Below are 26,879 nucleotides of genomic sequence, written 5' to 3'. Positions count from 1 at the left end.
GTATAATACTGCCATTCAGGGTAAAATTACACTGCTGCATATGCAAGGGTTACCAAATGGCAGTTCGCGAGCTTTGGACGAAGTTTGTACATCATGACCAGTTGACGAAAAATTGATATTATTTTTGAATTCTGACGATGGATTAACGTGTATTTATAAAATAAAAATATTTCTTTTCAAAAAATGTGATATGTACCTAATTAGGTACATTTACTTCAAGATTCTCCTGTTGTATTAGCCATTCGTTGGCGTCGTATTGTGAACATTACCGCATTAGTTGGGTTGCAAAAGTAATCCAACGTATACCCTACCTACTATTATTATCACATGAATTAAAAACCTTTTTTGAATTTTTAATGAATTAATCCTTGAATAATAATAATAATATTGACGGTATGGTTAGATTATAATGTGTTGTATACATATATATATATATATAAACATGGTGCACGTCTATAGGTACACGTTTTAGAGAGCGGTAGTTACTGTCGAATGCGATTTCCATATCCTGCAGGTCGTTATAAAACAATAAAACAATTTCCCCACACAAATTATGATATGTTAATCAGTCTAAATTCAATCTGCTCGTTTTACAATAACTTTATACACGTCAAAACTATACAAATTTATTATTATATACTCGAGAATTAATCGAAAGGAAAGAGGATTCAAATATTTCAAATAAATGTAACATTAAGATATAGCCATATAGCCATATAGGTATTATTAATTATTATTATTATTATTATTTATTACCTTTCTAACCATTTTTTTTTTAATTTTATGAATTTTATTAATAAATATCTTGTAGCCACCAGGTAGGTACCACATTATTGTATCTATTATTCATGTGTTTGCAATGTTTGCGCAAGCATTTTTACCTATCCATACCCATTTAAAGTATATTATAGTTTTATTTTTTTTCTCCTATAGAATCTTGAGAACATTCATTTAATTATTAAGAACTTAATCGATTGATAATAAATAATATAATTATTTCACGATAGATATTTCGAAATGCATAACTATAGGTATTCAATTGGGCTTCCCATGGCTATCAAATTTCTAAGGTTTGTAACTATATGTAGGTACGCGTTATTTTTAAAGTTGAAAATTTCCTCTCACTTGTTGCTGAGGTCACGTGTAGACCGTAGAGCGTGGACCTACTTATTAATATTTAGAATAGTTGTAGTTTATAATTTTATTAGTAATATAGTAGTTTATAGTCTTATAAGTATAGAAGAAAAAATAGTGAGTTATATCTATATTATAAAAAATTATAATATCTTTCATACCTATATAAGTTTTTCAGCTTCCACTAATTTTGACTAGGTAAGCGAAAACGTAAAATTTGTTTTTCAATATAATATATTATATGAAAAAAAAATCTAAAATGTCTACTGACTATATACAGTTCAAAGTCAAAATATTTTGAAAATTATTCAAAGTACCTACCTATATTGTGTTTAGAAAATGAGTATTCGATGAAAATTTCAAGTATTCATAGTTAATTGTTTTTGAATTACAATAAGAAAATAAAAAAATCTATTTTGTCAATTACTGGTTTTTAAAAAAGATTCCGATTTTTTCTCTTATTATTATTTTTAGTTTTGTTTCTGTATCCCAATTATAAAAATTAAAATATAGTAGAAAACTAACGTAACAACATGGATAATATTCTTACCTTTAAAATAGGTCAAATTCACTCTAATGCTTAACAGCTAACAACACAAAATTGGCTTATTTGGTAATTTAACGCTAATTTGCAACGTGGTACCTGTACGTTTGTATAAGATGGAGATAACATAATGCGAATATAAAACGCAATATCGTTCTCTTCATGCAATACCTATTATAGAATGCAGGTATACTTACTGCTTTCTGCCTTACATACCTACATTCAGTGCAATAGAAACGCAGTATAACTATAGCATTATAGCAGGAAGTACTTAAAAGATAAACAGTACATGTGTTGTATAAGTAGATACCTAAACCGAACTACCTACCTATATAATATATACCGGGTAATTCTTTTATCGAACAACACTCATTAATTCATAATAGATTTTTGAATAAAGTTTAATAAAAGAAACACTCTGTATATTATACTATATATTAATATACATATTCATATTTCATAGACGGTTAAACGCCAATGGCCAATGCTGAATATGTCTTCGTTCAAAGCTAAAATACTGCGCTTCACAGCAATTTCTCGAATTTCACACCAGACAATATCAAAATATGATATTAATTAAAACATGATTTCGTTCGTTATACAATAGCTAAATAAATCTATTTATGTAGAAATTATAATTTTAAATGATGTACTGGCTAGTACCTACAAGTAGTGCTTAGTGCTTACCTACCATTTAGGGACTACGAGTGCATATTTCAACTAGGTACACACAAAATAATTGTATAGGTTCTGCCGTAGCGTCTGCTATTAGGTAATTAATCGCATTTGTTACAATGGAATAATTTGTGATCAGAAGTTATAATTCTAAACTCTAGTGTAATTTATAAAGATAGATACTCAACAACAATACCATTATCAATAGTCAGCGTCTACGACCATCGTATATTCGTTAAAAAACGACTCAATGGTATATGATATCGCAGCACGTAGGTATAGGTAATCAACTAAAACTTAATTCATATACACCTAATTGAATAGGATAAATTCGTTGTTAATTGTTATTAGTAGTTTATTATTAATGTAGACTAGATGAATCTTTAATATAGGTAGGCACCTACATGTATATCGATTGGCATTTTCATTATCTGTTTGACTGTTTAAATAATATTAGCTAATATTAGTTATTATTATAGACTTGTATACATCGTCTGTATTCGTCTACGAGCCAAATAAATCTTCTGTGAACTGTGGATTATTATGAATTAATTTTTAATGAAGTACCTATTAGACTGTACTCGAAATCAACACCATCAGCGCTAGAATACCACAATGAAACCAATAAAAAACGTGGGGGAACTAATAAAATGAAACAAAACCACTATACACATTACACATGCTATCTCAGTAGTATCGAATTCGGTTCAACTATATTATGTAAAAATAAATAACTTAATATTTTTAAACTATTTAAATGTATAGTAGGTGATAGGTTATAGACCAGTCCTAACGTTGTTTTATTGTTTAATAATTCTAAATTCTAAATATCTAAGACAAAAAATTAGATTTCAAAAAAAAATAATAATAATTTTTTAAAAATGTCAAGAATAATAAGAGTAGTGAAGGAAACTTTTAGAAAATATCCAATCATTGCTAATTCAGCCGTCTATGGTACAATGTGTGTTGGAGCGGAATTTTCACAACAAATATTGACTAAACGTATATTGGTAAAGTACTAAATCAATGACATTGCATAATGTATTTTGCCAATATTAAACATTTAACACATCAATTTTCATAGAATAAAACTGAACCACGAGAACCAATCGACATAGATGTATTAGGACGATATGCCATAATGGGAACTTTAGTTAGTCCAAACATTTTATATTTTTGGTAATATAAATAAAACATTTTTCAAAACCATTTCAGTTAATAATTTTTTATTCTTAATTAATAATAAATATATATATATATATTTTAGGTATAAATGGTTGGACAAAGCATTTGTGGGTACTGCACCAAAAATTATTGTTAAAAAATTATTAATTGATCAATTCATAATGACTCCACCATTTTACGTAGTTTTTTTCGTTAGTAAGTTCAATTTATATTATAATTATAAATCTGTATTCTAATAATTACTCTTCATATTTAATAATATTTTTTTATAGCTATGAGTCTCCTAGAGGGAAAAAAAGATTTATTTGAAGAATGCAGACAGAAGTTCATTCCTACATTCAAAACTAGTTGTGTGTTTTGGTTACCAGCACAAGCTATTAATTTCACGTTGGTGCCACCAGCTGCTCGTGTAATTTATGTTGGAATATGTTCATTTATATGGATAAATATGTTGTGCTGGATCAAAAGAAATGATTACAATGCCATTAAAGAGGAATAGTTAATTAAAATGCAGAAACTCTGGTATCAAATATTAATCATCTTTCAGTACCTATATATTTTTATGTTCATACTATGAGTCTTTAACTGTTTTAATGTAAATTTGTTTTTATTGGTAAAAACAATAGAAATAATATAATTAATAAATTGAGCTTTTGAGAAAATTATTTATTTTTTTTTTTTACAATATATTGTAGAACAATAACAATATAATACATTATAGGAACAAGAAAAAAGGATAAATAGGGAAATACAATTTATTTATACACAAAGCTGCTTAACTTTAGTTTTATTTGAAATAAACTTAATTAAACTTAAGCAGCTTTGCATATAAGTTTGTGATTTTCGTATGGTTGATCTATCCTTTTCATCTTGTTGAATTGCTTTGACTAGATTCGATGCTGATTCTTCATCTAATACAGTTAATGACATCATTGCAAAATCAAGTTGCATATATCTAAGTATGTTAGTTGAGGAAAGTAATTTTTCTGTAACATAATTATAAAATGCATGATTTTATAAAAAAACAAATCTATTTCAGTGTGTACTACTAAAATGAGAAAAATATCAAAAAATAGAAATATTTATTGTAAAATGTATTTTAATTATATGAAAGTTTAAAAATATTCACATTTAAATGTAATAAATAATAACACTATGTACTATATAAATTAATTTAATTAAATATTCATGTAGTATCTAAAAAATCTCCAACATATTCATTATATTATAAAATTATCCAAAAATAAAAAAAACTAAAATTTGATTCTTATGGTAAAAATACCAGAACTGGTGCAAAGGCTATTTTATTCTTTGGTAGTAACGTAGTATGTAATTTACCAGTAATACCAAAGAAAAATATAATATACCTATTAACTTGATCTATCTTTATACTCAATTTATTGACATGTATGATACATTTTTTACTATTTTATTTTTACTTTTATAATCAAATTAATACAATAAAATAAAATAGATTATATGTAGAGAATAATACGAATAAACAAATTGTATTTAGTTACTATTTTATCATAACTTGCGAAAATGAACATTTATTTATAGTAATCAGTAGAGAGCATGCACCAGATTAAACTAACACAAGTTTACAGAAAAAACAGCAAATCATAAAAATAATTGTATCTTAATTCATTAACTATACTAGTTTTTATAAAAATAAATATAAATATATTATGTATGAAATGTGTTATTCAATACTATTTTAAGTAAATAATGAACATCATAGCCAATACTAATAAAAGTTTAAATTAGTTAAAAAATATATTTTGTTATAGTAAAAACATCACAATATATTTAATTTTTCACATTTCCTGGTTGTATAATATTAGTTTTGGCTATGGTCATATCCATTTAGATTTTGATTTAAGAAAAATAAAACGAGTATTCTAATTTAGTGATATCAGATTTTACCTCATGAAAAGTTAAATAACCCAGTAAATGGATATTTGCTATCAGAATAATTTTTAAATTAATATTGTATTTTTATACACTTTTTATCATAACAAAATAAATATTAAATGATTTGAGTAAAATTAAGTAATTAATTATAGAAATTTAAATTAATTGTTTTGTTACACTTCTAGATACGTTTTTTTAGCAACATTAAGTATTTGTAACAGCATGGTAGATAGTATCCAACAATCACACTTCATTATATTACCCTAAGATTATGATATACAAACTAGAAAAGGATACAAGCAATGAAGACATGTCCAACAGTCTTCTATCCACATTACATGTTCACGGACTGAATGCTTAAGCTCATTATGTTCTTCAAATGATATTTTCTCAAGTTTATTGTTGATTCTATCCAATTTAATTTTGAGACATTCATTTATTTTAAACATGCGTCCACTAGAAAAATATAATTACAATTCAAACTTGATTATTTTCTTTTATATAATAATATAACTATTATAAATATACTTACATAAGTAAACGCAAGATAGAAAGTTGGCCATTTCCAAGCCATTCAAGTTTTTTTGCTACTTTATTTCTAATATCAGGGAATTCTTCTAACAACTCTGTATCCAAAGGAGCTCTGAAATAATGAATATGGTATTATTTTTCAGATAAATTTAGTTTCTTTTATTTATGAATAGTATATTATATTTCTATGGAAAGAGCAAGAAATGAGCTATTTCATTCTTTGGCGTTTATTGGGTCACGAATCTCAAGAAAGAGCTGCATTTTTCACATTCGTGGGATAGATAAATATAATTTTCCAGAGCTTCAATTATCATTAAAAAATACAAAATGTTTAGATATTAATAAATTTAGTAAATTTACTCACTAAAATGTACTATAGGTACATACAAAGCAATTACAACAAATTATTATTTTTTTAATTTTGTTATATTGAAAAATTAATTTGTAAGCCGCTAAATACAGAATTTTATGTATTAATAATTATTAGATACCTATATTATATTAATGAAAAAGATCCAAAATGTTATTAATAACATATATATATTTTATTACTATAAGTATTAATAAGGAATAAGATATAAGATAACAATAAAACATTTAAATGAATTTAAGACGTTCAAAACAAATATATATTTTAGAAAAATAATTTTAGTACCTATGGTAGTTATTTGTAAGTATATTTTTTAAAGTGTAAAAAAGATAAGGCAATTTTATTACCAATCGTATAAAATTAAATAGACCTAGGAAAAATTATTTATTTGAATCAATTGGGAATATATAGTACCTTAAATAATATAGGTTATCATCAGTGGCGTATTTACGGGGGTGGTGTAGGGGGTTTCCGCCCCCCCCCCTAAAACCAAAATATTTTATATAACAGTTAGAACAAAATAAAAACGAAGTACTAATATCTCGTAATTTGTATCATAAATATAATATAAACCCCCCCAGAAAAAAATCGTATCTACTCCACTGGTTATCATCATGAAACTGTGAATCATTCAGAGTTTTTTGTTGATCCTACAATGGGCGCATGAACACAAATAATAATTGAGTGTTTATGGCATTAGTTTTCATCTGGGGTGACACAAAAAATCAACAAGAAAAGGAAAAATAATTTAAAAATAAATATATTTTTGTGAAAAAAAAATCATATTATTATATTTATATTAATATCAACGTTTTGAACGTTTTTCTGTGTACTGTTTTCATTATTTTTTATTTTTAATTTGTAACATAATTGTTAACTTGATATTATACTATTATTATCATAAGTCATAACATATTTTATGAAGTAATTTACCAGTAAATTATCAAAGTTAAGCATCTAATGTCATAATATTAAATTTAAACAAATACAAATCTATACAAAATAGACTAGGTATACAGTTATATTAACTTTAACAGAGCCCCTTGAAATTAAAATATCAAACCATGATTCTTTACCTCCAAGCCACGTTAATTTTTTCAACAATGCCTGCATACATCTGTGAACTTTGGTCCCACGTTTCTACTATTTCTGAGAGGTTAGACAACACGCTTCTGGAAACGAATTCAATGCATTCCAAAATATCATTTAGAAGTTCGTACATGATGTGAAAGATTTTAGAAGTAAAAATAAAATCTTTCTAAACGGAAACCACTATAGGGATAATATTATGATATTTATTTAGGTACCAAGAAACTAACATGTAGTACACTGACTCCACTCACTGACTGTCTAAGTGTCAACGAGAAACAACTGAAATAAGTTTATGTCATTATCACAAAATCGCGGTTTTTTCGTAAAGTGATAACAAAGATAACGATAAGCCGAAATATAATAAATTGATAAGATCAGTCAGCTTACAGATTACAGAATATAGATTATTAAAATAGATCTGTTGTCATGATCACGATCTTAAATTAATGTATGGACTGAATTTGGTATAAGTGGCAAACTGGCAAGTTGAATTGTCCCAATTCTAGTATTGAACACTTTAGTGATGAGAATAGACGATTTTTTGCTTTCGCTGACAGTCCACATTTAGAAATAGATAATATACCTAATAATAAAGTCTTAAAAGTAAGAATTATTTACTATGGTAATATAAAATAATTAAATACTCTAATCTACTTACCTACTTCAAATTATAGATTGATCCAAATGAAAATTTTGTCAAATGGGAACATTTTGAAATTCTCCATGAGCAAGACAAAATCAATTGTGTCAGCCAGTTAAAAGTTTGCCCGAAAATCACTGAAAATCATATTAAATTACTAAATACTTGCCTGAAAATGCGAGTTTGATTAGCTACACAAGTAAATTTATAAAAACCATCTTATTATACTCAAATGCTTACTTCAAACATTTGCTTATTTGCTATTACATTCCATACTTTGATTATCCACATTATTTACTAACTAGAAAAATAAAATAAATTTATTTCAAATGTTAATTAATAATTATTATTTCATAGATTCTTAGTAAGTCAGTTGCTGATGGGTTATTATTTAATAAAAAGCACCAAATACAAGGTCTTCAAAACTGTGATTTAACAATTAAGTTTTGTTTAGTTTTTAATGATATGTTTGATGCACTAAATGCAAAATTCCTAGTCAAGGTATTAATTCAAATTCAAAAAACTATGAGGTTAGTTATTTCTATATCTATCTAAATTGAAATTATGTTGAGTAATTTAAAATTACAGTAAATTATTATTGTCCAGGTACTCCAGCGTTCTTTAGACTGGTTAAACATATGGGAAAATAATTTGATATCTGGAAAAATAAGCGCTGATGAATTCTTAACTACAAGTACAGCTGAAGGGTTGCGAGTTACCTTAATATCATGTAAACAACTGGCTGGTTATATGATTGAAAAATATGAAATCCACTATCTTCTTTCAAGAAAAATAAATCAAGATTCTCTCGAAGTATATAAATATTTTAAAAACTTTTAATGATTAAATATTATAGTTAACCAATGTCTAATGAATATAAAATTATTTTAGCAGTTTTTTGGTACAGTTCGTATGTATTCTGGTGCAAATGACCACCCTTCATCGGCAACTTTCTTACAAGTATATAAATTATTATCAGCATACTCTATATTAAAACCTCCAAAATATGGGAACTGTACTGTAGAAGCAGACACTATTAATGAAAATTTTGTCATGTTTCATAGTTCATTATTACTTATTAGATATAATTGGAGAAATAAATATTTTTTTTATACATAGAATTGAAGTGCATGTATTTAAGTATTTTTGGAAAATATTTAGTTGGTTTTTAGAGCATATCAATTTATATATATAGGTAAGAAGAAAAAGAGGACGACCCATCTGTGTTGTTTTATAACAAATTTGCGTTCATCAGAATACATTTAGTGTTGTTTGTTTTAATATTAGAGCCAATTTACTTATTAACATACAAAGATGATTATATTATCTAGGGCTTCACGTAGACCTGTATTGATGTTTACATTTTAAGGAAATTTATGATCATTTTAAAGTTTTGATATTTTATTTGGCTATAACTTAGTTTTAAATGAAAATATAAATTAAAGTCTTCGTGATGCCAAGGATTAACGATCGGCAACTGACAGACCGCAGAAGGCAGAAAACTGAATCATCAAAATATCTCAATTAGATTATGTAATTTATTTATTAAAAGATTTGACAAAAAAAAATTTTGTCAGGGTCACAATCATTTATTATTTTAATTTTCTGGACTCCAATAGAAATTACTTGCCGACCGGTGACCTCTGCTCTAGATTCTTACCTTTAAGTTTTATGATAAATAAATTGACCCCTACAGCTTATTTCAATTAATTCTGCTGAATGAAAATTTGTTAAACTTATAATAATATTTTACTAAGACTGGGGACAAGCGACAACACAATGTGGGATTACGACTTCCTCTTAACGCATTGATTTAAAATTTTAATAGTATGAAAAATAATTTTGCTATTTTTGAATTATTTTCCATAGGTAGCAAATAATTATTTGTTATGTTATCATAAAAAGTAAAAACATGGTACTATAATAAAACTGCAGTCTCTAGATGTACAGTTGTCAGTTATACACTTATGACTTATACCATGGGCGCCCATTGGGAGGGGCAAGGGCCCCCCCCTGGACAAAAAATATTAAAAACTTGTAACTCAATAAATATTACCATAATATAATTATTATCTTAACATTTGAGAATTTTTTATTTTGACCCCCCCTAAAATTTTACTTATGGGCGCCCATGACTTATACCGTATTGCACAATGTCATATAGGCATAATATTAGTACCAAAATATTATAAACATTCAGTCTTAACATTTTGAGCGAAATGGAAAATTAAATTAATGTAGAATAACAAATTTAAATTCCACGAGTAATGAAAATTTGTTATTAGTTGTTCAGCTCAATATTAATTTTCATTTTTTTTTATGTTTCATTAAAGAAACTTCATATATTAACATTATTAACCATTTGATAATTTTTATTTAAATATATACAAGTAAACATAAAAATATTTTTAATGTTTTTAATATTATTTATAAATGTGTCATTATAATATAATCTATTACTTACAATATATAAATTGTAAGTATTTAATCAATAATTCAATCTTATAGCGGGTTGGATTATATAAGGTATTTAGACGGTCAGCACTAGCTATTTTTAGAGTAGGTACAAGATATAGTTTTCAGTTATTGTATAATAATTGAAAAAAACACAATTAAGATTTTCTAATAAAATATTTCTTAAACTGTAAATGATAAATAATAGATATACATGTTGAACATGATATTCATAATAATTTGCGAATTCGTTTGTTGACATAAAACATTCGTGTAAATCACAATATAATATACATGACAGACTGTGATGTTTTCCCTTTATACCGCGTGATTACCATGCAGGATATTGGAGAAAATATCACCACCTCCCTGTATAATAATATACGATGTACATGCGTATACCTCCCACCGAGTAATTCAATTGCCAATAAATTATGTGAACAAACTAGCAGTTTTGGAAGCCGCAATATGGTATACGCATCTCATTCAGTTGGATTCATATTTCCAACTTAAAAATAGCATCTTAAACACGTCACTGGTCCCAAAATCTTACTCGACCGAGAATATTAATTTAAGAAAATTAATCAACTTCAAAGACGGTCGTAAAAAAGACTACCGCGATAGTATTATCTATAAATTATAATAGTATTATATATATTATATAATATTGTAATGCGGTGTCTACCGTAATGCACGTTGCTTGATGACCATATACATGATATTATCACAGAATAGATTACATTTGATCTACCTATTCTACGATGTTATATTATAATATACTATTATTGCAGTTGTCACGTTTTTAAGATGTACTTTTTTGTTCATTTGAAACGGTAATATTTTTTTTCGAACCCACACATATTATTATCTAACAATTTAATATAAATCAAAGAGAAAAAAAAACATTCTACACGAAAACGAATAAATAATTGGTAAAACCATAATATTTGAATATTAAACAATATAATATATCAGCTGTATATACGATGGGTTTCGGATAACATCATCGTGGCATTTTCACGGCGCCTCTACCACCAGTTGCTCCTCTTGTCTTTTGTATTGGCCAATTAGGTCAGGTAGATCGTAGGCAATGGCCATGTCCAGTTTGTTGATCGGACATCCTCGGAAGTACGTACATGTATCAGACAACCGCTTAAACTCATACACAGGATTAAGCCGGAAGAAATCTCGGTACACGTCCGGATCAGGCAGGTCGTATCTCGATATGTTAGTCAGCGTGCTCAGGCCTTCGTAGATGTGGTAGTTCTGTGGATTTTCAATGATATCGTCGCTGACAGTCTTCCGGTTTGCGAAGAACGACTTGTGATTGTAATACGTGGTCAGGTAACAGTCGACCATCTTGGCGTGGTTTCGCACCCTCACCTGTAACACACCATAGTGACATCACGTATTTATGGGTACCATATCATTATTTATAAAATTGTCAACTATATTTAAATAATAATATATATTATTATACCGTAGATACGGGATGATCGATTATAATATTTAACCGGCTATAACGATTAACGGTAGGGATTCAAGTTGATTTTTGAAACCTCGAAAGACGAAAATAAACATTTAAGTATAGTTTAAAGAATTATATTATGCATCTATTATTATAGTACTTATATTAACTCTTATTTTTCACCAACAATTAATTATTTTTGTTACAATTTTTTAACCAGTATTTTAACAGGTTACACGCTATAGTTTTTATTTATTTTTAGAAAAGAATACCATTTTCATTATTTAAAGTATGAGAAATCTATAATTGATTACCATTTATGATACTAAAACAAAAAAAAAAAAAATTGGAAAACCACTATAATTAAATATTCATCTAATTATATATTTTATTTCTTATAAAATCGAATAAAATTTTTTTTGTAAAAATATATTATTCTAGATTATAATATATTATATATTATTATAAATTATAATTGTTGTTATTGTACGTACCGCAAATCGCCGAGCACTGGCTATTTTGTTTTCAACGCGCTTGTCGATTGCTGAACGGATGTCCTTCAAGAATGATAGTTCTTGTGAGTGAAGCAACCTGGCCGGAGACCCGATTTCGTACGGGTTTGACCACAATGACACAGAATAAATAACCGGAGGCTCGGCACTGGACATGAGCGGACTTATGTTCCATATGAGCGTTCCCTGTATACGCATCAGTTCTTCAGCGCGAATTTTGTCAGCCTTGTTTAGCAATATCCTTGTCTAAACACGAGACACAGGGAAAAATAGAGAAAATAAATCGAATACAAATATTTATTAATAATATTATATAGTAGGTAAGTAATTAACGTGTACGTAATAATTATGTCGTTGGGCGAGATACCAAACTTAAAAATAAACTACTTAACGGTGGTAATTATACGTATTTAATATATCATATTAACCTGATATTCCCTGCCTTTAAGCTGGTCCAATATTGCTTCAGTTTCCGGGCCTACGTCTAATTTCGCCGGGTCGTACACTAAGAATATCATATCGGCCCTGTCGATGAACCACTGACACACATCGTTGAACGGGAATACCCGGTCCACGTGTTTACGCATTTCTAATATTCCGGGTATCTCTACGATGTTTACCTGTGGAAAAAACACACACAATTGATGGTATTGTAATCATAGATTAAATATTTAGTAGGAGTGTTTAATTTATGGTATTACGATGTTACAAAATATAGATCGATTCTTTTAACATTACCATTCGACTAGCTCATGAAAAAAATATATATAAGAAAATATTGTATACTCTTTTGAGTTGATAAAGTAATAAAAAAATTAACATAGTATCCATAGTTGTTTTATTTTTTAATAATTACTAAAATATCAAATGTGGACAAATAAAAACTGAATATATTATTTTTGTAATAGGTAAGTATTTGACTTGTTTTGTAATAAAAACATTCATACAGATATAAATATAGTAATAAAATTTATGTAATTATTTTGGTTATTAAATAATTACTACAATAAAATATAAAACATAAGTAAACACAAATATTTTCCAAATACTAAAATAATGAGTGTCATCTGTTACAAGAAATTTCTTAGTGGTTAACCATCTACATTCTATATTGGTAATAATACTGTTTGGACGTATTGTACTATTGTGTAATACCATAATTCGATGACCATTAACTTTGTTCCTATACAATAAATCTAAAGATTAAGATATTATTATTTACCTTCTCTAATAAAGGATGAGGTAATTTGAGTCCACGGAGCTTGTCCAACAGACCTTGTCCAAATTTCTGAAGACCCGAAAACGTCCAGTCGGCTGCTAATTGCGTTCCGTCTAGAATCGCTTCTCGATTATTGTACATCATTATGTTAAAATACGCTGGAGATGGTTCCGCTCCTTATAAATTCAAGCAAATATAACAATTAGACACTGTGTAGAGTGTATACGGAAATAAAATATTTATTTTTATTAAAATAGAGTTTTCTTGTTTCTTAGGACAGTATATTTTATCTGCAATGGTTGATTTAAATTTTGTGATATACCTATAATCAATGTCTATATGTGTATCGCGTATCGCTGTATCAATACTTAGGTACACACATTTTGTAAGTAATTTATTTTTATAAAAAATAGTGACTGTCATTTAGTGAACAAAAATCTAAATATTGTACTGTTCCATGCGTCCCTATTTGAAAAAAGTAGGGGTAACACAACGGTAATTTTCGATTAGCTATTAAATAGGTATTTTTAAATGCGACTATTTTATTAATTTAAATGTATTCTGTGATTTTATCTTACGCGGTAACATTAACATAATATCTCACGGCGATTACTTTTCAACCGTGGTATAAACTATAACGGCGTGATTGCGGTCCCCGTTGTGTACGGTATAGTTGAGAGCGGTTAATCATGATCGCCTGTCAATCAAAGACGTGAAAATGTGGTCGTCACCAGTCCAGCCTTTGTCTGTCATTTCAATTAATTATCGATCAAATCGCTTTCGCGTTTTCCACTAGTGCGTTGTGTTAATTGTGGTATACAGTGCTAGTGCTGCGTAATTTCAGAGGAACGACTTATATTTTTTAAAGTTCGTTAAAAAAAATCCTACTTAGTATTTTTGATGTAGTGTCACTGGCCAGTGGATAGTGAATTTTTCGTACGCCACCATGTTTTACTATACATTGTACCTATAGGTACATCTCATATAGATATAACGTCGAGTTCATTTTATGGATCATAAACTCATAACTAAACGTTACCTAAATAATGTATGTTTTCATGAACTTTCAATATTATTTAATTAATTGCACAGTATTAGTATGTAAAAAGTGTTTCACACGATGATCAACATTATACTCGAATACGTACAAATACGCACAGGTAAGATTTATTTTATTATTATATTAACTGTAAAATTAAGATTTTTAGTAATTAAAAATTATTTTCAAATATAGGTTATAGGTATTATATTATTATAACTTATAACATAGGTATATCTGATACCTGTTAATTATTAAATATGGGTAGTATACTAGTATAAAAACATTTATCAATTTAAATGTTGATTAATTGCATAAGGAAATTATTACTTCTTTTAATCTGCATAATAGACTACTTACCAGTTCTTAATGCAAATTGAGAATGTTCAATGTCCAAAAGATAATTAACTATTGAAGATTTACCACCACTCCAAGGTCCCATGAATAGAATAAGTGGTTTAGAGAATATTTCTGGTTCTAAAACATGATAAATAGTACGAATTTAATAACTATGTTATAATCCAAATATTACCTATACACTAATAATCTACTATTATAATTACCTCCGAAATGTCTGTTACTTAGATCTCTGTACTTGAAAGTCATTTCCAAAGGTTTGATTGCCACTTCATATACTTTTTTTAGCTCTTTTAATGTGGAATCTACAACTTTTGATAGAAAACTATCATACTGAGCAGTGTCTTCACCTATTTTTAACGTTTGTTTTATATGACTTTTATTTCTTAGATTCTTTGGTACCACTTCGTCCTAAATTATTAAATTAATATTTTTTTATAATTTACAACTATTTTTAGACATTTTCATTTAAAAATGCATAATAATATAAAAGTCGGCGTTAATTTGTTATGCTATCACATGATAACATGCACAACTTACGTTATGACCTAAAAGTTATTAAATTAAATTTTATTACCATTGTTAAATCTTCTTCTGGTAGGTATTCTTCAACTGTGACCTCATCTAAATAGGTATATAAAAGTAATCATAGAAATGTGTCTATAAATTAATTTCTTACGAATTTTAATTTTTACCTTCAGTAGTTTTAATCTTTTCGTTTTTAGTATGCTTTTCCCATTTTGATGATTTTTCTTCTTCATCTAATTTCCAATACATAGTTCTTTGAGTTTCCATTAGTTTTTCTTTTATTGGGTCCACAGGTTTTTCTTCTGTTTTCCAATATTTATTTTTTTTAGATGTTATATCTTCATCTTTCACTTCTTTTTGTTTTTCTGTTTCTTCTTTTTTCCAATACTTATTTTTTTTTGCGATTGGTTCTTCTGGTGTTATTACTTCTTTGGGTATATTTTCAACTTCTTCTGTTTTCCAATACTTACTCTTTTTTGGTTTCTCTTCTTCTTTTTCATCTACTTTTTTTGTATCCTCATTAGGTTCATTTGTTTTCCTATACTTATTCTGTTTTGATTTATCTTCTTCTTTATTTTCTATTATTTTTGTGTCTTCAGCGTTTTCATCTATTTTCCAATATTTATTTTTTTTATGAGCTTCATTTTCTGTTTTAACTTCTTCAACTGTTTTGTTAGGTTCATCGAGTTCATTGTCGGGATCGAATTTCCAGTATTTAGGGTTTCGCTTCACTTTAGCTACTGGCTCTTTTTTTATTACATCTTCATATTCATCTGGGTCAAATTTCCAATATTTCGGATTTCGTTTTCTGGTTCCTTTGACATTTTGATTTAAATCTTGTTTTAACGTATTATCAATCGTTGAAGATTTTTCGGTGTTATCTGTTTTTGTTTCTTCGTCTGGATCAAACTTCCAGTACTTCGGATTTCTTTTACCTTTTTGGGGAACTGATTTTGTTTGTTCAGTCTTTTTAGCTTCCATTAGCTTATAGTACAATTTTTCTTCTTCTGGATCGAGCTTCCAATATTTAGGATTACGTAATTTTGGAGTTTCGACTGGTTTGGGTGTTTCTTCAAGTGGAAATTCATCCGGATCAATTTTCCAGTATTTAAGATTTCTTTTTGGTTTTGGTTTTATAATTGGTGCAGTATTTTCAGGCTCATCGTCTGGATCAAACTTCCAATATTTAGGGTTCCTTTTTTTTGTTCCTTTAAATAACGGTTTTGGAATTTCTATTTCTATGTTACTCTTAGTAGTTTCTATTGTTTCTTGTACCTTAGTAACACTAGGCTCCACTATTTTATCAGAATTTTTAATTTTGATATCTTCAACATCAATTATAATTTCAACGTTATTATTAACTACATCTTTGTCTAATATAATAGGTACAATTTCTTCTTTAGGTTCTATTACTTCATTTTCTACGACGTGTATACTATTATTTTCCAGATTTTCCTCCTCTTCACTAACGATTTCAATCTCATTATCTTCCTCTTCAGTTTTGTATACTTGGGTTTTTTCTGTTGTTTCATGTGTATTGATTTCTTCAGCTTCAATTACTTCATTATCACGATTATCAATTTCATTTATTGCACTAATGTTTTCATTTAAATTTACTTCGTCTCTGGTTGTTTCTTCTTCTTTTTCGAACTTTTCCTATAAATTATACAAAAATAACTTAAATTGAATCGTATCATTTTTTTACTCATTATTACAATAATTTATTTTACCGGTTCGGGTGGTGTACTCTGTCCGCTATCATTCGGAGAATTACCATCTTGAGAACTCGAGCCTGTAACATCATCATTTGGAGTGCTTCCACTTGTGGGGATTTCATTCTGAATGTTTTGGTCGCGTTCTGTACTTCCTGAATATGATACACTTCCTGAATATAATATGTAACGAAATTTATGAATTTTTAATATCTAACTACCAATAGGTTCTGGAGTAACTAATTCTTTGATGGCTTTTTCTACGTATGGTTGACAGTCCACCTCCGATGGAGCTATAGACGCCGATGGTACACTGGCAAAAGTTTCACAAAATGTATCTAAACCAAAATCAGCGATAAAGTAAAAATGAATCATGAAATAGTAAATGGTCCTACAGTTTTAGATAAGAATGATAAGATATTATATTAGATAGACAATGTACTAAATTAAAACTTGAAAAAATAAAAAAATAATCGACAATACACAGAACAATAAAATAATAGTTAGTATAAGCCATAAGGTAATGGCTAATAACCGTGTATTGATAAAAAAAAATAATCACCAACGAGAGTATTTAAAAATCCCAGACGGCCGCTGGTAATATAAAAATAGAAAATTGCAAACAGAGTGTCCCAGTTGTGTTCTGTCGGTACACTATTAATACACAACATAACCTAATGCCCCTACAGAAATAGAAATGTCGCGAGCGACAAGATCGCGTTGAACGAGGGAGTTTCCAATTTTATGAAAAGTCGCGTTTTTATACGGACGAATTAGAACATTTTAAATTATCTAAAAATTATACCTAAATGGTTAATAAGTAAATGTTTTCAATCTTTTAATATAAGAAAAAAAACTATTTATTTGGAAAATAAATGTAACAATTTCAACCAGAATGACTAATGCGGTCTTTCCAATGGTTTTTATATGCTTACCTAAATATATTATTATAGTATAATTAAGTGTATTTTTAATGAAATCTTAAACGTGTTATACTATAATAATATAATAAGTTTAAGATTTCATTGTACATAATTTTTGAAAACTTAAAGAAAAGGATAAAAAATGTGATGTTAAAATATAATTGAAGTTAATTATTATATAAAAAGTAATACTTATGTAGTATTTTCATTTTAATCTTCACTAAAAAAATATCCGCTAGTTGCTTAAAAATACTTCTTATCGATAATTTATAGTAATAATAATGATAAATAAAATTTTATTAGTGTTTAAAAAAATATATATATAAATATGTATATGTATTTTCTTAAAACATTTTCAGTATTTTTCAAACGGTTTAAAATACTATTTTTATTCAGATACAGTATTAATGGCCTTTTAGTCATGTTCCAATTATAATACTTCCCCAGTCCTAATGGGGTCGTTTATTTAATAATTTATTATATGCTACATTATTTAAAGAAAAAATATGCATATTATAAATACACTTTTCAATGTTACGTATTATAAATAAAAAACTATCCAGTAAAAACATACACAAATCTCGTACCTACACGTAGGTATAAAATTTATCTATGTGAATTATTAATATTTTCATAAGACAAAATAACAATATAACTACAAAATTTTATTAGAAAAAAGAATTACCTCTGACGCTAAGCAGGGCGATAATCAAAATCCATCTAAGATCCATCGAGCTCCCTAAAAGAAAAAATATTCACTACCGAAAGCACATCACACGACACTCGGTTGACGCGTTCGTTCGTATTTACAGCCTGAGCTTAACTCCCCGTCGTCTGTTACAGTTCTGCTGGCTGGCAATGAGATTTTTTTGTTAAACATTCTTTTTTTTTCTGGCAACTAGACTGTACTGTCGTCATCTGTTCAGCACAGGGCAATATTTCGGACAATATATATAAAAAGACAAAATATCACAAGATAAAATAACAGTTTATAATAATTGCTTTTAAAACAAATGTATAAATAATATATGTCATAAAATTCATTACATTATTTATACCGTGGGAATAAATCTAAATTTAAATATTTAAAATAAAATCCATATTTGTATAGGATAAATGATAAACGTATAATATGAAATATCTTGTAATAATTTGTATTACAAATTTACAACGATAATACAATATTACAATAATTCTGTAAATATATATTATTGTGTACAAAATGATAATATTATACTCAATGAATAGTGTACCTACTATATTGATTAATGACGAAATTAATGTAATATCGTGTTCCATATAGCAACAGGTGAAATTATAAAATAATTTATTTTTAACATCTACCTTAGTTCATATAGTATATACATTATACAATATACATATTATTATACATGGCGATATACTATAATATGTCTTTATAAATGGCGATACTTAAATTCCCTACATTAAACTTTTGATGATCGGCATTATTATTTCAAACAAAAATAGCTATAAAATAAATGTCTGTTTGTATGTATTATTATTACTGCAGTTTATTGCTTTCGACGCAGTGATATACCTACATATACTGTTATTTACAAATTTGAAATAAAGAAAAAGAAAACTTATTCGTTTAAAAATGAATATTTTGAGCTTACATTTTTTATTCATTAGTAAAAGACTAGATAATCAAAAATTATTTAAATAAAATGTTTAAACTATAATATTCAATAATATCAATATCATGAAATTATTATCGGAAGGACATTTTTGACGCTATGTTACCTATGTGACCTATGATAATATTTTTGGTGATGAAAAACTTGAATATGTGTATTGTGTATGAGTATATGATATAATAAATGTTAAAGGTTAAATACCTACGTAGAATATTATGAATGCATATAAATGTTTGCATAAAATAATTATAGGTATAGCAATTCCATTATATATACACAGTACACACACACACACCGTTTACTATTAAGCTCTTCAATTTAATGCCATTAAAATCCGATTTGTTACTCAATATAATAACCAAAAATCATTTCGTTACAAGGCTCAAAAATAATTTCTATCACGTTAGGCATCCGACGTCTCAGTAAAGTTGATGATTTATTTCCTAAATAAATTCGTCGTTTCAAAAATGATGCACGAAATTATTTTATACAAATTCCTAGCTATAAAGAACGTATAGATATTATGTGCTATATGAATATTGGCCAGGTCTTTTGGACATTAGCCAAGGCAGCGTGCGAAACTAAAACGGTACTCTTATTTTTATTCCAAAATCTTACATTACCTATAATATAATGATATTATATTTTAAGCAATAAACAAACTACTGCTGTAGTCTATTGTAGAAATCTTACTTATTACTTTATTAGAATAAAATAAATATTCTTAAATTTTAAATTAATTTAAATTAACGCGATATGGTTTTGGTATATTATAAATTAAATAAGGTGCCATTATTGTATTAGGTTGTTTTTAATATTATTGTAGTGATAAAAATTGTTCAATAGACTATTCGTATTTGCATATAAATATGTAACAAACAACGAACACATATCGTACATTCTTTATGATTATTATTAATTATAAAAATTCTCAATAATATCGTTTATTTGTTTCATAATATATTTTACTTATTTTTGGTATTTTTGGTATTTTTACTTTTGGTATAATAAATTGACCCCAATAAACAAAACAAATACGATTATGTATGTTTAGTTGCGTCTAATTTATCGAAAAGGGGAATAATAGTTTTTGTTTTATTTTATTTTTCTATCATTATTATACATTTTTAGTACACTGTTATAATAATCATAAATTGTTATAACCATCATTCCAAAGTCCAAACGTTTATACAACATTTTATTTTGCTCAAACAAATGTAAGTAATGTTGAACAGAAGAACGAATGTGTTAATACGATGCTTGCTAAATAATTAAACGATCAAAACGTCCTTAGTTGGAACATTACGATAAACAAAATTAGTACAATAGTACCCAATAGGTATTTTTAACATCTGACTTGTATAATTAAAAGACGTAATATTTATCTAGTAACGCATTCAGCGCCATTAGAAATTTTAATTTATTATGTTAATTTGTTTATACGACAATCAATATCGAGCTAATGGACGACGAAAAATTATTATTATTTGTTAGTTGTTTATAGATGGACTAACATGCCATTAGAATAGTAATATTGAGCATCTGGTTGTCAGCGTTTACTATATACCACGCGATATGCATACGATTAGAGTACATTCACAGAGATCGTATACTAGAGCAGTAAATAGTAATCGGCTGGTACTCAGTGGCGCATTTAGAGGGAGACACTGGGGCAAATGCTTGATCTGATACCAAATTTTAGACGAAAGATTAAAATTAAATGTCTATCTATCGGATATCTAGTTTTCAGTTGTAGTTATGGAAATATTTTTTTGATGTGGATATTTATTGATTATCCCCTTCTATAAATGTTACAACAAAACGGTAAATAAAATATATTTTTAATGAAACTAATTATTCATTTTTCAAATTATTTGTACGATGTAGTTGTCTTTTAACACAAAACAAAAATATTTTTTATTCTCTCTAATAGAAATAAAGATTGTTAATGATTTTCATATACGAGTCTGTCAACAGAGTGGCACGACATTGTGGAAGTTCCATATCATTAGCAAATATAACTTACAAATAACATTAAAAAAACCTAAGCACTCGCTCTGCTCATAGATTAAATATACTATATTTATGTATATTTAATAAATGCTCTATTGTATAGAAGATTTTTTATTTTAGGTGTAGCACAATTTGAACTCAATGATATATTATTATATAACTTTATAAAAAATGGTTCTAAGATACGATGTGTTAGTCTCTATGTTCAAATATTTTATAATTTATTAAGAGTAGTAAATAGTACCTATTTAATTTTTCTAATAGTAATATAATAGTAGATTGAATTTTAACCACTTAGTTTTTGATGAAATTATCGTGTGACGTATAATATTATTAATTATTAGCTTAAAAGTTAACAAAGATGTACAAAAACGATAAACAAATTAAAGTTGGTCTAAAGATTTTGAAAATTTTAGTGTACGTCTGTAGAGTCTCTAAGATTAATATTAAAAGTATTAAGTTTGTGGAAAGTTTATAATTTCTTCTAAAAAAAAAATTCGTTAATTGGATGTGTCTGTTAAGGGAGGTTACACTATATAATAATATATTTATATTATATTATGTTGAATTTTTATTATGAAAAGAAATTGTATCCAAATATTATTTTTCTAACAGAACCACTGAAAACTGTTTAAAACAGAATGCGGTGCAAAACAAAAATATTCATTTTACTTGATAGGTTTTTAACTTTTATACGATCTGAATACAGTGGAAAACTGACCTAAATGGAATTTTCTATCTTTTCCATTTCTTATTTTTCGCTCTAAACTTCTCTTGTTGTCTCATATAGTCGTATTTATACATTTCATTATAAAGTATGTACAATTTTGATGTTAAACATAGTTATAATCGTAAAAATTTAAGAGTTGTATTTTTATATTAAATTATTTATTCATTTTTTTTATTAAAAAGCTCATAGTTTTTTTAAATTTTCGGAATAAGAGACTTATTTGACACTTGTATATAATAGTTATGATTTTTTATTATTAAATATTTACGAGTATTATTTTAAAATGTATTTATGTTTTTTTAAATATTTCTTTTACATAATTTTCAGTCAAAATAAACCAATGTTTTTAAAAGTTTTTTATATTTATATATTTTTTTAATGATTAGGTACATTATATTATATTATATTACATATATTTTTAATTTCATATTTTGATGCAGAATGTTTTTCGAAGTACTTCCATAGTAAATTTAAATAAAAATTTGGACGAGTTTTAAGTCATAAGTATTTAAAGTTTAGGTGAGCGGAGTAGTAGATCAGTATTTTGCAAGGTATCCCCGTCCCACTCCATTTCGCTAATCTAAACTTTAAACACTTTTAAGTAATAACTCATAAACTAATCGTCCGACAGACAGTATTCAATCAATTTTATTATGTATTAAATCTTCCGCAGTTTAAAAATAATAAATGTACTACAAATCGCCGTCTATCCGTCCGTCGCCACCATCGTGTCCTCCTCCACCAAGAATTACTGCTTACGTGTATACATAATATTACCTTTATGTACATATACATTTTATATACATTATTATTATAATTTCCACGTCCGTTCGGTAAACAAGATCAATCCAGTTAGCCTGCCTACCTGGTTTTTTGTTTTTTTTTTTTTTACTAGTCCCGTAGTACGCGCACGGCACCGAGTCTATAATTATTTATTAACCCAGCGCCAGTAGGTATTATAGTCTATAGAGGTATCTGTATATATCCTATGTATACACGCAGAATATAATATGGCCGAGACTACGCGTACACTCCAAGTGCGTTCTTTAGCATATCCCGTACTAATACGTGTACAGTATATAATCACATTCAAATATATATATTATATAATATAAATAAATTTGTGTGTATATATATATATCAGGCCCAGTTTCCCTGGCGTGGCGTGTACATGCAAATAGCATAATATTATTATAACAGTCGAAAGCGACGCGAGACCACACAAGCTGCAGATTATCGGCGTTTTGTATCTATACATGGTATGTGTGTGTGTGTGTGTGTTAATATTATTATTATTATATTCATTATCAAATGCGTGTACAAGTTTTTCGAATTTAAACGTTAACAGGTTAAATACGGGTTGTGTCGTCTTCGGAATGTTCCAAAACGTAATATAATAATAATATACTTATTTGTACTTTAGTATCTACAACGTATATTGCATAATATATATATATATATATATATATTTTGATAATAATATAATATATGTGTAGCATATTTGCATGTCGCATGTGTATCGACAATTTTCGAATAATGTTTTAAATATATTCCATTGAGCACTAGTTAGATAGGTATACTGTAGTTGTATATATATTATCGCTGGTCGACGATTGCGGTATTATAATAATAACAACAAATTGTACATTTTTGGTCACAGATTGTTTTATGGCATATATTATAGGTATACTATAGCTACATTATCCAGCTTTACTCGGGGATAAACTAAGACGAATAACTCACCTGCGATGGAGAGTAATAAATAACTTTTTTTATAAGTATACCTAACCAATTACAAACAGAAATAAACAATATTTATTTGATTATGATTTTAATATTATTAATAGTTTTATAAGTCACCTTAAAATAACTTGTTTAATCCATATTATTTAAAATTACCTTGAATCATCAAAATCGATAGAGTATTTTTTGATTCCATTAGTCTTAAATACATACTCTGTTTCTTATATATAATATAGTTATTACTCAATTTTATATTTTATATTTATATAGAATAATTTTATTAGCTTGAATGAAAAATGAAGTACAATACAGAAAATTATATTCAATTATAAAAATTATTTCATTATCTTTATACAATATCAATCCTATATGTATACAAAAAAAAAAATATAATTTACGTGAGTTGAAATAAAATGCACGTGTGAGCCTAACCCTATACAGACCAATAAGCTTAAAGTTTAAAATTGAACCTACGAACTCTCTTCAAATCTCAAGAAATTTATTAATATAACTTTGATTTAAAGCGGTCCAGTAATTTTTGAGTTTACAGAGGACTGAAAAAGAAAGAAAGGTTCTAACTAATAAAAATAATTGATTAATCGAGCGTAATACCAGGTATATGATTACATATATTATTATATGCTGTATATGGCTAAATTCTTGTATACGAGTATAAGTTTGAAACTAACAATATTACAGCTGCATTATTCAAAATTGTAATAGAGAATTTTATTCATAGTTATACTAAAAAATTGATTCTATAATTCTGTATAGAAGAAAAATAAACAGTTAATTATCTATAGTTAATTTATTACGAACTTTGATTGCTTTTAATCATTAGAATTCAGTGTCCATAGTTTAGGTATTATTGAATTAGATATAACACACATATTAAACAGTATTCTTAAGTATAGTTGCTTTATAGTTAAACCATTTTTAACCGGTAAAAAAGAGTGTGCTATAATAATCACTCAGGAATTGGGATTTTTAATTTATACATAGGTAATTATTTTAGAATATAATGTGATTTTTAACGAACAGAAGTGTGTAATATAATATTATTTTATCCCACGAGCACAACTTAGCTGTATTATGTAGTACGACTTGTTTTAGTCAGTCGTTATGGTCATATCTCACCTATAAACTTTGAATACAAAACAAGAGTAATAATATTATGCACTGGATGGTCTCGAGTGAGACGACCGCAATTACCATAAAGAAGCTATTATACATCTAAGACCGAGCATAAACATATTATAATGTGATCAATTATGTACTATTATACATTTTATAATTATACGATGGCTATAATCACCACATATTATAATACTTAATTCATATTGATGTTGATGTTTGTTATAGGTAATAATTTAATATTAATTTAAAAATTTAATTAATACCCAAGTTTAGAAACTGTAACGGTTTGTTACGTTGTAAGTACACCGTGTATCTACTATATGTCTGGTTTAGTCATTTTTCTCTAAAAACAAGATACCGATTTCTTCTACTGTCCATTTATTATAAAAGGTTTTAAAATATAGGTAGCCTCCATATCTATCGGCTGAGATATTACATTGCGTCGAAATTCATTTAAGTCTCATTGTTCATCATACTATATTACTATCAAAATACATTTTTAAATATTTAAAAGAACACAAACTAACACATGTTTTGCAAATACATTTAAGTTATATCATAAAATTGCGTTATAAACTGGATAATTAAAAGTCATTTTAAAAGGGTAATTTTCACTTACATAATGAGTATGATTTTATATGAAATATCCTCGTAGCATTTATAAGTATGTCTATTACAAATCACGGATAAACGATGTTTTAAAGTTATACAGGTTTAATAGTATTATAGTACACATTATATATTATAATTTTCATTTCCAAGTTAAATAACAAGTAGGTAGACAAGTATCATTAAATTATTGTTATTATTATTTAGAAAAAGTCAAAGCAGCTATGGACTTTGACTATCTCAAAAAAGGTTAATATCTAAAGGATTAATAGTACATTACAGTTTAACAGTTATCATAATATTTAAAATTTTGCGTAAATAGTTTAAATTTCGTTAAATTAGTTTGTAAACAAGTGTATGTATATGAAAACCTTCAGTAGATTTTCTGACTAATAAACAAGTATATTTTTGTTTATGTTTACATTTAAAAAAAAATTTTATTATGGTTATTTTCAAAATCTTTAGATCTACTTTTTTTTCGTTATCCAGAACTTTATATTAAACTGCTATATTATTATAAAAATAATTTTAAATATTACATATAAATTTATTATAATTGCTAGGTTAATTTATTTTCTTTGTTAAGGCCATTAAAAGTAATATTTATAATTGTATTGTATCACATTTGTCATAGTAACAAGATAAAAACAACAAATAAATAAATAAAAAGAAAAATAAGGATTCCTCATTTT

The 26,879-nt window shown here is 26.9% G+C and overlaps 3 protein-coding genes and 1 long non-coding RNA gene across 6 annotated transcripts; 2 read left to right on the top strand and 2 right to left on the bottom strand.

Annotated features, from left to right (window-relative positions):
• The first annotated feature begins 3,019 nt into the window (after window positions 1–3,019).
• On the top strand, window positions 3,020–4,203 carry LOC114122338 (mpv17-like protein). Its single transcript, XM_027984968.2, has 4 exons — window positions 3,020–3,363; window positions 3,438–3,532; window positions 3,621–3,733; window positions 3,811–4,203. The coding sequence occupies exons 1-4, from the start codon at window positions 3,235–3,237 to the stop codon at window positions 4,035–4,037; spliced, it is 564 nt and encodes a 187-aa protein (XP_027840769.1). The 5' UTR covers window positions 3,020–3,234; the 3' UTR covers window positions 4,038–4,203.
• LOC114122337 (uncharacterized) lies at window positions 4,184–7,730 on the bottom strand. Its single transcript, XM_027984967.2, has 4 exons — window positions 7,430–7,730; window positions 5,985–6,095; window positions 5,750–5,908; window positions 4,184–4,493 (listed from the first exon to the last, which is right to left on the bottom strand). The coding sequence occupies exons 1-4, from the start codon at window positions 7,573–7,575 to the stop codon at window positions 4,298–4,300; spliced, it is 612 nt and encodes a 203-aa protein (XP_027840768.1). The 5' UTR covers window positions 7,576–7,730; the 3' UTR covers window positions 4,184–4,297.
• Window positions 7,731–7,857: 127 nt separating this feature from the next.
• Window positions 7,858–9,206, top strand: LOC114122339 (uncharacterized). 2 transcript variants are annotated; one of them, XR_003592269.2, is made up of 5 exons: window positions 7,858–8,048; window positions 8,120–8,284; window positions 8,443–8,615; window positions 8,692–8,898; window positions 8,980–9,206. It is a non-coding gene; the product is annotated as an uncharacterized LOC114122339 (long non-coding RNA). The 2 variants fall into 2 exon arrangements; XR_003592268.2 differs by having other exon boundaries at window positions 7,859–8,048; window positions 8,977–9,206.
• Window positions 9,207–11,465: 2,259 nt separating this feature from the next.
• Window positions 11,466–19,150, bottom strand: LOC114122331 (golgin subfamily A member 6-like protein 22). Of its 2 annotated transcripts, XM_027984956.2 has the most exons (11): window positions 18,983–19,150; window positions 17,596–17,712; window positions 17,393–17,529; window positions 15,830–17,318; window positions 15,712–15,758; window positions 15,341–15,545; window positions 15,138–15,254; window positions 13,742–13,914; window positions 12,948–13,139; window positions 12,502–12,765; window positions 11,466–11,922 (listed from the first exon to the last, which is right to left on the bottom strand). In XM_027984956.2, the coding sequence occupies exons 1-11, from the start codon at window positions 19,026–19,028 to the stop codon at window positions 11,557–11,559; spliced, it is 3,153 nt and encodes a 1,050-aa protein (XP_027840757.2). In that variant the 5' UTR covers window positions 19,029–19,150; the 3' UTR covers window positions 11,466–11,556. The 2 variants fall into 2 exon arrangements, with proteins under 2 accessions (XP_027840757.2, XP_027840758.2); XM_027984957.2 differs by lacking the exon at window positions 17,596–17,712 and having other exon boundaries at window positions 17,393–17,547.
• Window positions 19,151–26,879: the final 7,729 nt, after the last annotated feature.

This window comes from Aphis gossypii, chromosome 2, assembly GCF_020184175.1.
Source record: "Aphis gossypii isolate Hap1 chromosome 2, ASM2018417v2, whole genome shotgun sequence".
In the NCBI taxonomy this organism is placed as follows: Eukaryota; Metazoa; Arthropoda; class Insecta; order Hemiptera; family Aphididae; genus Aphis; species Aphis gossypii.
Note: the sequence above shows the minus strand (reverse complement) of the source record. Positions and strands in the feature narration are given on the sequence as shown.

Excerpts from the sequence above, each read along its gene's own strand:
- LOC114122331 (XM_027984956.2), bottom strand. The coding sequence starts at position 19,028 with ATGGATCTTAGATGGATTTTGATTATCGCCCTGCTTAGCGTCAGAG. Across the intron at positions 15,759-15,829 it reads AAAGATTAAAACTACTGAAG|ATGAGGTCACAGTTGAAGAA; the intron begins GTAAAAATTAAA and ends ATACCTATTTAG. Across the intron at positions 12,766-12,947 it reads TTAAAGGCAGGGAATATCAG|ACAAGGATATTGCTAAACAA; the intron begins GTTAATATGATA and ends TCTCGTGTTTAG.
- LOC114122338 (XM_027984968.2), top strand. The coding sequence starts at position 3,235 with ATGTCAAGAATAATAAGAGTAGTGAAGGAAACTTTTAGAAAATATCCA. Across the intron at positions 3,364-3,437 it reads TATTGACTAAACGTATATTG|AATAAAACTGAACCACGAGA; the intron begins GTAAAGTACTAA and ends CAATTTTCATAG. Across the intron at positions 3,533-3,620 it reads CCAAACATTTTATATTTTTG|GTATAAATGGTTGGACAAAG; the intron begins GTAATATAAATA and ends TATATATTTTAG.
- LOC114122337 (XM_027984967.2), bottom strand. The coding sequence starts at position 7,575 with ATGTACGAACTTCTAAATGATATTTTGGAATGCATTGAATTCGTTTCC. Across the intron at positions 6,096-7,429 it reads AAAATTAACGTGGCTTGGAG|AGCTCCTTTGGATACAGAGT; the intron begins GTAAAGAATCAT and ends TCATTATTTCAG. Across the intron at positions 4,494-5,749 it reads TGGACATGTCTTCATTGCTT|ATATATGCAACTTGATTTTG; the intron begins GTATCCTTTTCT and ends TAACATACTTAG.